The sequence below is a fragment of the Pan paniscus genome, chromosome X (assembly GCF_029289425.2).
Source record: "Pan paniscus chromosome X, NHGRI_mPanPan1-v2.0_pri, whole genome shotgun sequence".
In the NCBI taxonomy this organism is placed as follows: Eukaryota; Metazoa; Chordata; class Mammalia; order Primates; family Hominidae; genus Pan; species Pan paniscus.
Window position 1 is genome coordinate 153,497,900 of NC_073272.2, and position 15,335 is coordinate 153,513,234.

Here is a 15,335-nt window from a genome sequence, read left to right on the forward strand (position 1 = left end):
CCGGAACGGGCTGAGCACTGCAGAAACATACAGGAGCATATGTGTCTGTCGTGCAGCCGACAGCATGACTTGCTGGGTGGGCAGGCAGCACACAGCAGGGCCTGCTATGACAGAACACAGCCCACAGGGACACCTCCAGGACAAGGCCTGTTCTCCTCCAAGGATCGCCGTCCCAGCTGGGAACAGATGAAGCCGACAGGATGGGGCTGAGAGGTGGCCTGCTTTCCAGCCAGGGGACTGGCGTTCCAGCCCGGAAGGCCCAGGCTCCAGGAGCAGCAGCTCCTGGGGGGCTGAATTAGTCCCCCACTCGCCGGAAAGGTGAGTGAGATACCCATGGGAGCCACCCAGCCAGAAGCTCAAGGCTTCCGGAAGCACAGCTCTTTCCTCCTTCCAGAAAAGGGAAGAGGATCGCTGAGGAGCCCCAGGACCTGAGAGGCTACGCCTGCTCCAGAAAGCCCCCAGCCAGGCCTACTTCTTGAGCTCTGAACATCCTAACCACGTCAAAAGGGTCAACTCCATGGCATGAAATGCCACCGGGAGTGCCTTGGCCCTTTCACTGTGGCCTGTGCCTTCAGCGCCAACTTGTCACACAAATGCTCCTTGGAGGGCTTGGTGAAGCTGCCAGAGCAGCTGGCTGAGCCAGTCCGTTCTGGTGCATTCCTCAGAAAAGTGTGTGGCAGGCGGGGGCAATGATAAGGTAAAATTGGCAACACTGCCAATAGCATAGAGCCTGGGCATCACCATGACATCCAACTGAGGCAGATTCAGGAGCACAGGTGCGAGAAGCTCAGGGCACCCAGGACAGGGGCGATGGCACTGGGAGGGCTCACTGCCTGCACGGTGGTGCTGACCACAGTCATGTGCTCCAAGGTGATCTGGGGGCAGCGGGCTGCCACGTCCCCACAGCACTGACCTGGCCTATCTACATGCTGCACAGCAATGGAATCATACACTACCAAGCATGAGGCTGGCGAGGATCACGCGTGTCCCAGCGCAGATGAGTAGTTGATTTCCTTTTTATTGCTAGTTAGTTTATACATTCACCAGTTGATGGACATTTGGGCTCTTTCCACTTTCAGGCCATTAAGAATAACACTTCTATGGACGCTCAGGTACAGGATTTTGTGTGCATGTATATTTTCACTTCTCCTGGGTGGACAGCTGGGAGTGGAACTGCTGGGTCACGGGGTAACTGTGTTGACATCTTTCAGGAACTGCCAGACTTTTCCATAACAGCTGCACCATTTTATATTCCTACAGCAATGCAGAAGGGTTCCAATCTCTCCTCATCCTGGCCAACACTGGGATTTTCCTTTTTTTTCTTAAACAACAGGGTCTTGCTCTGTCGCTCAGGCTGGAGTGCAATGGTACCATCATAGCTCACTGAAGCCTTGAACTCCTGGGCTCTATGTGATCCTCCCGCCTCAGCTTCCCAAGTGGCTGGGACTACAGCAGTGTGCCATCATGTCTGGCTAATTTTTTACTTTTTGTAGAGATGGGGTCTTACGATGTTGTCTGGGCTGGTCTTAAACTCCTGAGCTCAAGCGATCCTCCTGCCTCGGCCTCCCAAAGTGCTGGGATGACAGGCATGAGCCACCAGGCCCGGCCTCCTTTTCTTTTTTGATTCTAGCCATCCTAGTGTGTGTGAAGTGGCATCTCATGATGATTTTGCTTTGTGTTCCTCTAATGGCCCGTGATGCTGGCCATCTTTGCATGTGCTTCTTGGCCATTTGTTCATCTTCTTCGGAGAAACGTCTATTCAGACACTTTGTCCATTTTTGAACTGGGTTTTCTGTCTTTCTTATTGAGTTGTAAGGGTTGTTAATAGATTCGGGATACAAGTCCCTCATCAGTCATGTGATTTACAACTATTTACCGCCTTTCTGTAGGTTTTTCTGTTTCTTCACTTTCTTCATGGTGTCCTTTGGTGGACCAAAGTGTTTCATTTTAATGAAGTCCAATTGATCTGTTTTTTCTTTTGTCGCTTATGTTTTTAGTGTCAAATTGATGACTTTATAAAACATCACTATGAACACCTGGATTTGGGCATACATGAAGGGTGCCTGTCTACTGCAGCCCCTATGCTTACCAGGCTCCCACTGGCCCCTCTCTGACTATTGCTAGTTGGCTCCTGAGTCCCTCGGACGTGACCCAAGTCTTGGGTGACTGCTGCTCTCTGTGTTTCCGCCTGCATTACAGCCAGGGTGTCATATTGTTCTAGGCATTTTCAGGGCACAAGATAAGGAAATACATATATATCCCTTAATGTAAAAATATATGCGGAGGATGGGCACAGTGGCTCATGCCCGTCATCCCAGCACTTTGGGAGGCTAAAGTGGGAGGATTGCCTGAGCCCAGGAGTTCGAGACCAGCTTGGGCAACATGGCAAGACCTCCTCTCTACAAAAATTTTAAAAATTAGCTGAGTGTGGTGGCGCATGCCTGTGACCCCAGCTACTCAGAGGGCTGAGGTAGGAGGATCGCTTGAAGCCCGGGGGCTCATGCTGATATTCCCAATTAAAACTCAGGACTACAAGAGTTGACCCTACCTAATGATCTTAAATCTGTATCTCCTTCCTCCCTCCTCCAACTCCCAGGTCTCAATAATACCAGTGGAATTCTCCAATTCCTTTGATTGTTTATCCATAACAAGGAATGCAGTCCTGCTAAGTGCTGCCGCAACATGGACAAACCTTGAAAACCTTGTGCTCAGTGAGGAAGCCAGGCACCAAAGGCCACACATTCCAGCATTCCACTCCAATGACATACAGATGGTAACTCAGTGGCTGCCAAGGCCTGAGGGGAATGGGGAGTGGCTACTCAGTGGTTCAGGGTCTTTTGGGGGTGATGAAAATGTTGTGGAACTGGATAGAGGTGGTGGTCATACAACATTGTGAATGTACTGAAGACCACTAAATCGTATGCTTTAACGCGGCTTAAAAATTGAGGACAAAGTTTCAGTTTGGGAAGATAAACAAGTTCTGCGGCTAGATGGTGGTGATGGCTGCACAGAACCGTGAATGTGCTTATGCCCCTGGACCGCACACTTAAAAATGGTGAACATGATACAATTTAGGTGATGTGCATTTTACCATAATTTTTTAAATTAAAAAAAAAAAAAAGAAGCAGCGAGCTCCCACAGGGCCTGTTAGGAAATTGTTTTTCATGACTGACATGGCAGATTTTACGTAAAGTGCACTTTGCCACAATGCCAATGTGGAAATATAAAGCAAGCGCAGTGCTCCCACGGCTGGGCAGAATGTATGGGGCAGGTGCTCGCAGGCTCTGAGAAGCGAATGTCAGCAGGTGGGTCAGGGAGGAACACCAGGATTCCGAGTTCTCCTGCAGACTGGCAGGGAGCTGGCCGTGCCACCACCATCACGGAAGTGGGTGGTTTATGTCTGGAGGACAGGAAAAGGGAGCCCCAGGGAACTAGAAAGTATCCAAAAGACAGTGGAGAGGAAATGGCTCAAGAAAGTGACCCCACAAATCTGTTTACAATGCCTGGGCTCAGGCCCACCTGTGCACAAGTGGATCTGATCTTGGTGAGCCCAGCAAAGTCTCCCAGGCTGACCGCTGGATGGCGCACACACAGGGGGGACCCGAAGAGCCATGCAAAGGCTGCAGAAACAGAGCTGATGCTGGAAGGAACGGCAGGCAAGAGGCGGGAGGCGGCTGAACTTGCTCCTTAAACCTAAGCAGGTCAAGTGCCTGCTAAAGCACAAATATGTATACAAATATAAATTGCGTGGAGAATACATTTTCCCAGAGCCAAAGTAATAGGCAAAATGTCGAGAGAACTACTTGGCACATGGAGAACCACGGACTCTCAACCACAGGAGAGAAGACTCACTGGATATGGACTTTGGGTGACAATGTGTCCATGCTGGTTCATGGACTGTGACAAAGGAGCCCCCGTGTGCAGGGTGTCCATGGCGGGAGAGGCTGTGTATGTGTGGGGCAGGGGGCCTGTGGAGACTCTCTGTACTTTCTGCTCAATTTTGCTGTGAACCTAAAACTACCCTAAATTATTAAGTCTACTAATTAAGAAAAAAAACAAAACAAAACAAAACAAAAACCTCACTGGACAAGTGACCCAATTAAAAAGTGGGCAAAGGACATGAATATGAAAATTTTTCCAAAGCATATACAGAAATGGCCAACAAGCTCACAAAAAGACGCTCCGTATCACTGGTCATGGGGAAATGCAAATCAAAACCATAATGAGATGCCACCCCACACCGAGCAGGGTGGCTAGAATCAACAAGACGGATGCCAGCAAGTGCCAGCGAGGACGAGGAGAAATTGGAGCTCTCCCACGCTGCTGCTGGAAAAGGAAGATGGTGCCGCCGCACTGGAAAACAGTTTGGTGGCTCCTCGAAAAGTTAAGCACAGAGTGACCCTGTGACCCAGCAATTCCACTCCCAGCTATACACCCAAGAGGACGGAAAACACGTGTTCAACCAGCCAATGTACATCTCACATGGATTCACTGACGTCTTATGTCTCCCTAAATCGTAGAAAACCAGCTGTAGCCCAACCACCTTGTGCACATGTTCTCAGGACCTCCTGGGGCTGTGTCATAAGCCATTGGTCACGTGAATAAATCTCTTCAGATATAAAAAAAAGAAAACGTGTTCAGTCAAAAATCATATGCAAGAATGTTTACAGTAGCGTTACTCATAATCATCGAGTGAAAACAATTATTTCAAAATTTAGAAACGATAAGGTGGGTGCTGGAGTTTCTTTGACCTACCGCAGGGTAGATGAGGGACCTCGGGAGAAACTCTCGGGCCACAAGGGCTTGGGAGACAGGCGCCGGGATGAATGAAGAATGAAGTCATCAACCAAGGACAGGACACTTTCCATCCCACTGGTCATCAGAAGCCAGAGATCTGCCCCTCCCCGCATGGCTGCCCTCTCCCCTGCACCCCAGGGACAACCAGGTTCTACCCAAGAGAATCCCAGCAGTTCTGGCCCCAGGGATGCCTAGAGAAGCAGCCTGCCCGGGCACCCAGCCGGCCCCAGGGCCTGAGGAACCTCAAAGGCACTAGGGGAGGAAAATCCTCCCACCTCAGCCGGCACCATGAGGTTCCCTGCCCAGGGCAGAAAGCGTGCATGCCGTCTGCAGAGCAGACAGAGGCCCTCTTACCTTGAGGAGCTCCTGGTCATCTGGCGCACACAGCATCAGCTCATGGCCCAGCTTCGTCATTTCTGTTGAAACACAAAGAGCCCATCACGGCAGGCCCCTGCCCAGACAGCAGGGGACAGCAGACACCCAGGAAGCCCAGCACCCACAGACTAGAGTGGGTATAGGAGACCAGGGTGGGCCAGGAGGCAGGCACCCAGGTGCCAGCGCTGCCTCTTGCTGAGTGGCCCCACCCCCTCTGGGCATCAGCTTCCTCGTCTGAAAATTAGGAATTGTACCCAATGCTCTCCCAGGTTTGGGGTCACTCACTCTGGCTTTGAGCAGAAGCCAGCAGCTGCCTGAGGAGTGGACAGGGGTCAGTGAACCTCTACAGTGCACTGTCTGCCACTCTCTCCAAGACCTCACAAGGCCAAAGCAAATGGACTCACCGCTCCCATCTGGCCATGTCCTAAAGGACCTTCGTGCCATCATCTGCTATCACCCTGCCAGCAGCCCTGGGGGTGGAAGACCTTGTTCCATTTCATGCATGGGGAACCTGGCGCCGTGCACACTGCAGACTATCCAGCCACATCTGCCAGGGTGCCCAGGGCATTTTCTGAGTAACTTGGAGCCAGAAAGCCTGGGGCCGATGCCAGACCTGCCCCTCCACCTAACCCTAGAGGGTTTGTTGCAAGAAGTAAGCAGAGAGTCTGTGGGGAAGCACTCAGTAACCCCAGAACCACCATATAAATGCCAACTGCATGCCTAGGCAAGCCTATTCCACCACTGCCCTTAACCCCCCATCCTCAAGTCCTCCCTGACCCCTCTCTTCCTCTCAGCGAGTCCAGCCAACTCTATAAATCCAGATCTGGCCAGCGCTGCCTCCTGCACTGCCTCTCCAAACTTTCACCTGGACCACTCACTGCAAGAGCCCCACACCGTTCTCCCTGCCTCTTCCCCGGGCACCCTGTTCCCAGCACAGTGGGCCAGGGGTGTCGTTACAGCCAAGAGCAGAACTCGGCCTTCCTCGGAGTCAAAGCCCACGTCCTTCTGGGGCCCACATGGCCTGGCCTGATCTGGCCCGTCCCCTCCCAACCTCACTCCTTGCCCTGCCCTGCTCTCCAGCCACACCAGCCTCCTTCTTGTGCCTCCAAGCTGCCAGGCACAGCCCACCTGGGGCCCTGTGCGCATGCTCTTCCTCTCCGCACATGCCGCGCTGGCTTCCGCCCCTCCTGCCGTCTTATGTCAAGACAGCACCACCCTTTCCCCAAGCCCTGCAGGACCCTCAGCCCTCAGCTGGCTGTTCCCAGTGCTTCTCGCTGGCAGGTGCATGAACAATTCTCCCACCCTCTGGCCCTGTCTCTCCCCGCTAGCACGCAAGCGCCACGAGGGCAGTGGAACTCACTGCTGCACCCCAGCACCAGGAACAGCGCCTCGCGTGTGGTGGGTGCTCCTTAACCATTCGTCGGATGAATTCCTGAACTATCCTCACACCCTACTGGTCCTGGTCTCTCCCACCTGCCCTCTGACAAGCCTGACACTCAGTATATTCCCATGAGGTAGGCAAGGCTGGGTTTCATCCCCACTTGACAGGAGAGGAAACAGGCTGGGAATGGCGGTGTCAGGGCTAAGGCTGGGCTGGGTCGGGTCACACATGTGTTGGTGTGGGTCAGAGAATCTGGAATGTACCAGACACGGCAGCTCCGGGGAGAAGGGCAGTGCCTCTGTGTGGCCCAGGCCAGCCCACCGGCTGCTCTAAAACAACACCTCCTTCTTCTGGCCCACTTCAGCACAGGAAGAACTGGCCCCAGATAACTCATGTGGCAATGCCAGCTGGGGCACGGATCAGGACTCCAGGGTCCAGCTTATCTACCCTGGAGTGGCCAGAACAGACACAGGCCCACGAAAAATTTGACCTTTGACATTCCACCAACTTCTAGAGAGATCACCATGAAGATGAAAAGTTAGCCACCAACTTGGGGACTGCAGTTTTGCTCACCTTTATCCAACATTCATTACCAGGTTAAGCACAGTTTCTACCAAGAAATGATAGAAAGGAGGTTATAAGGCAAGCTCCGCTGGAGAGCAGCAGGTGCCCCTAGATATGCCACCTGTAGAGAGCGTGTCACACACCACTGACACAGGGAGACGGAACCACTGCTGGCATCGGCAAGAATCTCTGTCTCTGGCCACCAGCGCTGCAGGGACTGATGTGCTCTAGGTCCCTGCGAGAGGAGTTCTCCCACCTGCCATGCCTAGGGAAGGGTGGAGTTCAAGAAGGCTCTAGCAACATCCACACAACGTGCACCACCTAAAAGAAAACGTTGGTCCAATGGAACATGCACCACCACTCCATAAGGAGGCTGTGAACAAGCTCAGAATGGACCAAGATTCCACCTACCTTGGATCTTCACCTCTGTTGGGACCCCTTTCAGTGAGCTGAACCTGTCCTGCAGTGAGGGCCAGACCCTGCAGGGAAACAGCAGAGCTGGTCAGGCCGGAGACAGCCAGAGAATCCCCCTGGGCCCTCTATATGCGCTGGAAGAAGTGAATTCCTGTGCACGTGCTCAACGGCACGGAGCGGCTCACTTTAAAGTGGTTACTTCTGTGTCACGTGGATTTCATTTCCATTAATTATTAGGGAAAGAATATTCCAGGAAGTTTACCTCAGAAATCTGGATACAGAAATGAATCTGGATACTGAAATGAAAATTCTTCTCAAGACCAAAAAAAAAAAAAAAAAAAAAGATGGCTGCAGCAGAGGCAGAGAGGGAAGCTGCCAGCACTCAGGGCTCTTTCTCGAAATGGCGCAGCGGGTGGGTTTTGAGGGCTGGCCCCGGGCTCCTGGCACCCTCCCTGGCCTCGCCTGGGTCGGCATCAACTGCTCCAGGGTGGAAAACTTTCTTCCCACCCGGCCCTCTGCAGAAAAGGCTTGTGAGGCCTGCTTTCAGTCATGTGGGGGCTCCTGCTGCAACAGAGTCTGTGGTCACCGTCGAGGCTCATCACCTTGGGCACGGTGAAGGCTTGCCCTTGACTGCAGCACACAGGGGCCGCTCAGAAGCATGTCACCTTAAAAGCCATCTGGTGGGCAAAACCAGATCCACATGCACAGCGCATGGAAGGCAGGAAGTCCCACGACACCCAGACATGCGCCACAGGTGACACACGGCTCAGCCCTCCACTGGGTCTCCTCCTTCAGGGGAGCACAGCCCAAGCACTGCATCCCCAGTCCCAAGCCCCATGCCTCAAGCCCGGTATGACACTGAGGCCCAGAAACATCACTCCGGTCGCTGGGGCCACAGGCTCTTACCCGGGAGCCCCAGGCACCTGCCACCACAGCAGCCTTTCATAAACAAGAAGGAGTAGCTTTCCACCAGGCTGCCAGAGCCTGGCTACACCTCACCATTGCCATCACTCTAGGAGCCTGCTGACTCGTGTGGTGGGAAAGGGCTGGTGGCTGTTCCCTGGAGAGGCCACACTTGCCCCAGAACTGCAACAGAGATCGGGCTGGGCTTGGCTGCCTCCACAGCACCACCCACCTCTGTGACTTATTAAGACAACCGCGGGTTCTGCGCAAGCGGGGTTGGGGAAGGAAGGGGGAGGCCAGCAGGCTGGGCTCTGCCAGCGGGGTTGCCGAGAACATCTCTGAGCACAAGGCTCGGAGGAGCAGAGGGCACTCACCCAGCACTGTGCAAGGCCGGGCACAGTAAACCCTGAACACACTCAAAACCCACGCTGCAGAAGCCCCAGCAGCCAGACTCAGTAAGGGCTGTCACTCAAGTCACCGCACCGTCACAGCAGAGGGCAGAGCAGGAACAGAAAATGCTGGAGGCCTTGGAGGCCCCAAGGAAAGCCACAGGGCCTTGACCTCCACAATCCAGGGGGCTCCATGAGCTCTGCCCCAACCCACACCAAGGACCAACACTAGGTGCAGCTTCCAGGTTCTACTGGGAGGAGATGAAAAGGCGGCCCTAAATGGGGCTGACAGGGTGCGGTCACATACAAAGAAAGGCAATGGGAAATTCACAGGAAAACTCCCATCCATCTGATTCTCCTGTAGGACCCTCAAAAGGCCTAAGGAATTCTCGCCAACCTGAAATCAGACAATGTCATCGTATGCTCCCTGGCAGCTTTTTCAAAGGATTCGGTTTCTGGTATTTACAGAAGTACTACAGGTTGAATATCCCTAATCTGAAAACCTGAAATGCTCCAAAATCCTAAACTTTTTGATCGCCGATATGACGCTCAAAGGAGATGCTCATTGGAGCATTTGAGATTTCGGATTTTCAGATTAGGGACACTCGACCAGTATAATGCATATATTCCAAAATCCGAAGAAATCGAAATCTGAAACACTTCTGGCCCCCAGACATTTTGGATATGGGACACTCAACCTGTAGAAGCATCTGAGGGGCGTGGCTTTGGCCTCCTACCCGTCCCTCTCTGGCCAGATGACCCCAGTTCCCCAAGTGCCCCCAGCTTCCACCTGAGTCAGGCAAATCTGCGCCCCCTCCCACAAGAGCCTCCTCCTGGGAGCTCGCTCAAGACCCTCACACTCCACCCAGCTATCTCCAGTCCTGCCTCACCTCCCAGCCTCCCAGGTTCCCAGGCCAGGGGCTGGTCCCTCCAGGGCCAGTAGTGGCTGCCAGACAAGCCGTCTGCCACTCAGCGCAGGGCTCCTTCTGTCTTTCCCTGGGGTATTGGTCTCCCCGCCTGCAGCCACTGCCCTCCAAATCCATCTGCCACAGAGCACCCTGAGTCACCTTACCAAAATGCCAATCTCAGCATGTCGCTCCCCAGGTTCCATGCCTGCCCTGCCCAGAACATAAAGCTCAAAGGCCTTGGCACAGCATGCAAGGCCCTGAGGGAGCTGCCCTGAGCTGCCATTCCAGCTGCTGCTGCCCAGCTCTCTCTCCCACACCTCAACTCCCTGCTCCTGTCCAAACGAGCACCCCGCTGTTACCGTCCCCATCCCAGATCAAATGCCACCTCCTCCCTGCCAACATCCACAGCACCCAACTCAGACTGCAGTGCTGTGCATCGTTTCTGCTGAACCCCAGGACTTGTACCCACTAAATACCCAGCTCCTGAGGACACCCAGTCACATCTGCAGCGCGTGGAATGGCACACAGGTGCAGCCTGGAGAACCCCCCGACTGCACGGCCACACCATGCTGCGGCTCCCATACTAAAGAGCCGGAAATGACAGCAGGCCAAGAGTGCACCCACAGGTTGAGGGCTCCAGCAGGGGCAGGGTGTGCTCAAAAGGCTGTGGGCATCCAGAGGGAAGCGGAATACATTCTGCCCTGGGAACAGGAAACATTTTAAAAGGAGACAGGACGTGTGAGTTGGGTCTTTGCGGGCTGTACAGGAGTACGTACGACATGCAGAGACTAGAAGGGCATTTCCAGGAGGGGGAACAATGTGAGCAAGAGCAAAAGGTTATGAAGCGAGGAGCTGGTGTGCTGAGCCCTGGGGAGAGGCCTGAGGAAGGGCCTAGAAGGCAGAGGCAGGAGACGCCTCTGGAACAGCAAGGGCTCAAACACAAAAACGCCTCCTCCTTCCTCTGGGGGCCTGTATCCAGCTGGGCGTCCTGCTGATGTCCCTGGTCCTGGCGGGCCAGACCGGCTGGATGCGGGTTGGCACCTCACTGCTCTACTGCCAGGCTCCCGCCCAGGCCCCTTCCTCAAGCAGCAAGGGTAGGCAGGCCGCAGGCTGAGGAGGGGGAGGCCCGGGCCTGGACTCACGAGAGGCTTCTGTACCAACAGACTACAGCTGTTCCTGAGCATGGCCTGGGCACACACCCAATCCCACAGGAGCCTGTGCTCTGTGGGAGGCGGGGCAAGCCTTCTCCACTCACAGCTGTGAGGCAGTGAGACAGACCCTCAGCTCAGGGACTACGTCACCAGGGGAAGGATGTCTGCCCTGGGAATGGGACAATCTGGATCATTTCCTCCACCATCACTCAGGAAGTCACCCTGTCACCATGGGCTTCGTAGGGTGCCAGGCACACACCATGCTACACCCTGGCCCAAAGGCACCAGAGGACTGGGAAACGGGTCACGGCACAGAAACTGACAAGAGGTGACACTGCATGAGGACCACTTGGCCAGCTGAGACCCAGCCAGGAGCCCACGCCCTGGCCCTGCTTGTCACTCCTCCACTGGGAGACCAGAGACAGTTCATGCCTCCAGCCTGACCCTTGGCTTCCGGGTCTGAGAAGGAAAGGACTGGAATGGAGCATTTCTCAGGTGCCTGCCAGTCCTGAACCTCCAAACTCATAAGGCAAGGCAAACGCTGAGGGCAAGTTCAGCACTGCAGCAAAGGGGTGGCTGGACTAGCCCAGCACCGCCAGGGGCCACTTTGCCCCAAGTTTGATCATGCCTGTCACCAGTACGCCTTACCTACACAGCTGTTCTCACGAGGGTCCAGGCTAGGGGGTGGAGCCCTCTGGGAAGACAGCTACTCACAGTAACCACAAACCCCATCTTCCCCAGGTGGGGCTGGCTGGCGCCCATGCACACCCCAGGTGGGAAGAGGAAGAAACTGATGCATTACCGGGTACACATCCACTCTAGGATCTCCAAGCGGTACTTTGAGGGGCTGCACAGCAGTTCCTGAATTGTCTTTGGCTCTGTGATATACAGACCCTCGAGGAAGGGGCAGTTTAGGTCCTAAGCAAGGAAAAGGAAAGCAACATTCACTGAAAGTCCCAGTGTACATCATTTCATTTTATTTATTTATTTATTTTTGAGACGGAGTCTCACTCTGTCGCCCAGCCTGGATGGAGTACAGTGGCATGATCTCGGCTCACTGCAGCCTCCACCTCCTGGGTTCCAGCAATTCTCCTGCCTCAGCTCCCAGGGTAGCTGGGGGATTACAGGCATGCGCCACCACGCCCGGACAATTTTTGTATTTTTAATAGAGATGGAGTTTCACCATGTTGGCCAGGCTGGTGTCAAACTCCTGACCTCAGGTATCTGCCCAACTCAGCCTCCCAAAGTGGTGGGATTACAGGCGTGGGCCACCGCGCCCAGTCCTCAGTGTACATCTGCAAGCTCCCAGGACCCTTTCCTTTACCCGCGTCCTGCCATCTTGCCAAGAGCTTAAGTCCCCCCATTCTTAACCCCACATCTCCCGCGGCATGCAGACCCCACCTCTTTTCAAGTACTCCCACTCTGGGCTCTTGTGGCAGCAGGACCTAGGAGCAACGCCTGAGACTAAGACTTAAGAGAGAGTCCTAGGTTTCGGGACTGAGGGAAAGGGGAGAGGGAAAGGGAGAGGGACCACTGAGCCAGTCGCGGACAGGATGGGGGAGTGGCTGGGGGGAGGAGCGAGCGGGCCGAGGGGACCTGGGACAGCTCCCTAACCTCGTGGGCCAGCTTTCCTCACTGCTGCAGTGAGGGCTCTGTCCTGTCGGGCTGTAGAGGGCTTCTGGAGGCTATCACCCCTGGCATCTGACACCAACTGACACCAAGCCCTAGTCTCGCTGACTTGACAGAGTGGCACGAGGCTCTGCCCATCTGTCCCCCCAGACCCCGCAAGATCCCTAAGGCCAGGCCTGGGTCCTCCGTGTCTGCACTTGCTCCGAGCGCCCAGCGCGGGTACTGCAGTTCCACAGGCGGTGCTGGCCCCAACTACCAGGCACGGGCCGTGGAGACAGCAAGAACGAAGGCCTGGGGCACCCCAAAGGGCAAAGATAAATGATCCACAAGCACCCCCTGCTGCAAGGGAACAGGGCGCAGCCGGAACCGGCGACGGTGGCCGCGTGGCGCCGCGGACTTCCGCAGCAAGCCCTCCCGGGCCTCGGGCGGGGCCCTCCCCAGTCTCCCGCCCTGGAGTGGCTTTCTGGGCCAGCAGCACCTTCAGCTTCCCGAACACCTCCACAGCCGCCCTGAACACGCTGCTGTCGCCCTCGTCCTCTGAGTAGTCGTCGCCGCCACGGCCGCAGCCAGCGTCCTGCCCCGCCATGTTTCGCGCTCCGAGCCGCGCCCCGCCCACGCCCTGGCTTCACTGGCCGGCAAGACCGCCAATCAACCTCCAGCGTTCTTCCCGCCCACCCGCCTGCGCCCACCCCCTTCCCGACCGACCCTTCCCATTGGGCGACGGCTCCGCCTGCGCGGGCCCCGGGCTCCCACCCCCCGCCCCGGCACCACCCAGAGGCAGGACCACAGTGAAGCGGGCAGGGCGGACACAGGGAAGGGGGGGGGGGCGGACACCGGGAAGGAGGCGGGGCGGACACCGGGAAAGGGGCGGGGCGGACACCGGGAAGGGGCGGGGCGAACGGGCCAAGCTGGCTCTGAGTCGCTGGCCTTGCTGGCGTCGCCCCTGCTGCCGGCCGGGAATGATGATGCGTTGAAGCGAGGCTCTTCCAGGAGGGGGCGCTCCTGCCTTGGTCGGGTTCTCCTGGGCCACCACCACTAAGGGGCACCCTGGTTCCCAGGAGGACCAAGGGGAGCCTTGGGTGCAGAATGGAACTCGGACTGAAGCGTTCCTCTCCCAGCGCGGGGCTCCGTCTTCTCTTCACCATGCTCACGCTATAGTTAGAAGGAAATTTCTTGTCACTCACCAGCTGTGTGCCTTTGAACCAGTTACCTAACCTCTCTGTGCCTCTTTGCCCTCACCTAATGGAGCTAATGAGAGCACCTTACCCACTGGGTTGCTAATGAGGATGGCAGGCGGTAATAATTCCTGTGGAATCTCTAGAACAGTGCCCGGCGCATGCGAAGAACCATGTAAATGCTCACTATTGTAATACATGCTGGGCCCTGCTCCCCTCACGGCTCCTGGGGCTACCTGTGGCTCCTTCCTATCCTGTCTACTTAACAAATTTTTCTACATCCCTCAGGACCCTCAAACTCAATGCGTCTGCAATGAAATATGTCAGTCGCTCCTCCCCCAGACCTGCAAAGCCCCCAGTTCACTGAATGCCCCTTACCCAGGGACCTGCTGATTGGGCAAGGCAGGAAGGAGTTGGAGGGTGGCTTGTGCCCAGTAGCCAGGAGACAGCAGCAGGCAGCTGCCACTGTGCCCTCCTCTGTGCCCTACCCTGCCATCTCCTGGAGGGTGGGATCAGGGGGCAAGTCTATAGTCAGGGAGACCCAGGGACCTGCTGGGAGGCAACTGCAGTCATCCAAGTGACAGGAGGGGACTTCACTCTGTCCTGGGAGGAGGGAGCGGGCAGGAGTCCGGGGGTCACAGGAAGGGACCTCAGCCTGGGAGGCCCCGACACAGGCCCAGCGAAGTGCCTCAAGGTTGCTCTCTACCCTTCCACGTGGCTGCTGCCTCAGGCCCTTCTGGTAGCTGAGGGCTGTCAAGGGCTTTGGGATTTTTTTTTTAAGCTTTTTTTTCCCTCCTTTTTGTTTTTGTTTTTCTTTCTTTCTTTTTAGAAAATTTCATCTCAATCACAGCCCCAGCTCAGACATTCAAATTCTTGTGGGTTTTTCTGTGGATCTTTCCTAGGACTGGGGAATTTGGCGGAAGAAACCACGGCAGTGTGGCAGCCTCCCCCAACCCTCCCCATATTCTCTGCTCCTGAGGACCGGGAAGAAACCAGCTCCTGTGTACTCTGGAGGAAAATCTCCCTCCTCCACCCAGCTCCACGGAGCCAGTGTGCTCAACAGGCCTCCCCAACCTCAGCAGTTCAGTCTATGGGACCCTGAGGAACTGGCAGGGCCTTGAGAGGCGAAGATCATCTTGAGAGGTTATGGAGGCCATCCCCCTGCATGGAGAACCTGTTGGCCAGCCCTCAGCCCCTGGAGATGGTCGCTGAAGACCCAGCAGCAGGCTGCAGCTTCCCTGCCCACACCACCCCACCACCCACCACCCACCACCCGCCACCCACCACCCGCCACCAGAATCATAGCACCTCCCAGGCATCTTCCTCCGGAAAAGCTGGAGGCTGGGGAGGGAACAGAGAGGCTGCTGGGCCTCTCAGGAAGGGGGAAAGAAGGGGCCCAGAGGTAGAAGCTTCTGGAAATGTGGACTCAAGCTCAATGCAAGAAAGCACTCCTCCCAGAAATCACTGTCTGAACACCAGCTGGCTGCCAGGAGAGGAAGGGAGCTCCCGGTCCTAGAAGGTCTACAAGCCCAGGGAGGTGGGTGGGCGGGGATGTGGAGGGTTGAGTCCTACCATGGGGGAGGGAGGGGGCACATCTCTAAGGGACATTCCAACCCAGAGACCCCAGGTTCTGTGAGGGAGGCCTGGGT

At 55.7% G+C, this 15,335-nt stretch overlaps 1 protein-coding gene across 12 annotated transcripts in view; it reads right to left on the bottom strand.

The window, feature by feature from the left end:
• HAUS7 (HAUS augmin like complex subunit 7) overlaps positions 1–15,335 on the bottom strand; it is a 39,378-nt gene that overhangs the window by 12,997 nt on the left and 11,046 nt on the right. For 7 of the 12 annotated variants that reach the window (XR_010111322.1, XR_010111321.1, XR_008622743.2 and 4 more), the window contains exons 1-4: positions 12,990–13,176; positions 11,685–11,800; positions 7,529–7,596; positions 5,152–5,213 (exon numbers count right to left, since the gene is read on the bottom strand). Coding sequence is in view for 4 of the 12 variants with exons in the window: in XM_008964296.5 (XP_008962544.1) it covers positions 5,152–5,213; positions 7,529–7,596; positions 11,685–11,800; positions 12,990–13,097 (354 nt within the window). In the remaining 8 variants the exon portion in view is untranslated. Of the gene's footprint in view, positions 1–5,151; positions 5,214–5,618; positions 7,439–7,528; positions 7,597–11,684; positions 11,801–12,989; positions 13,664–15,335 lie in introns of those variants that run through there. The other 5 variants (XR_010111325.1, XR_010111324.1, XM_055106251.2 and 2 more) reach the window with 5 other exon arrangements.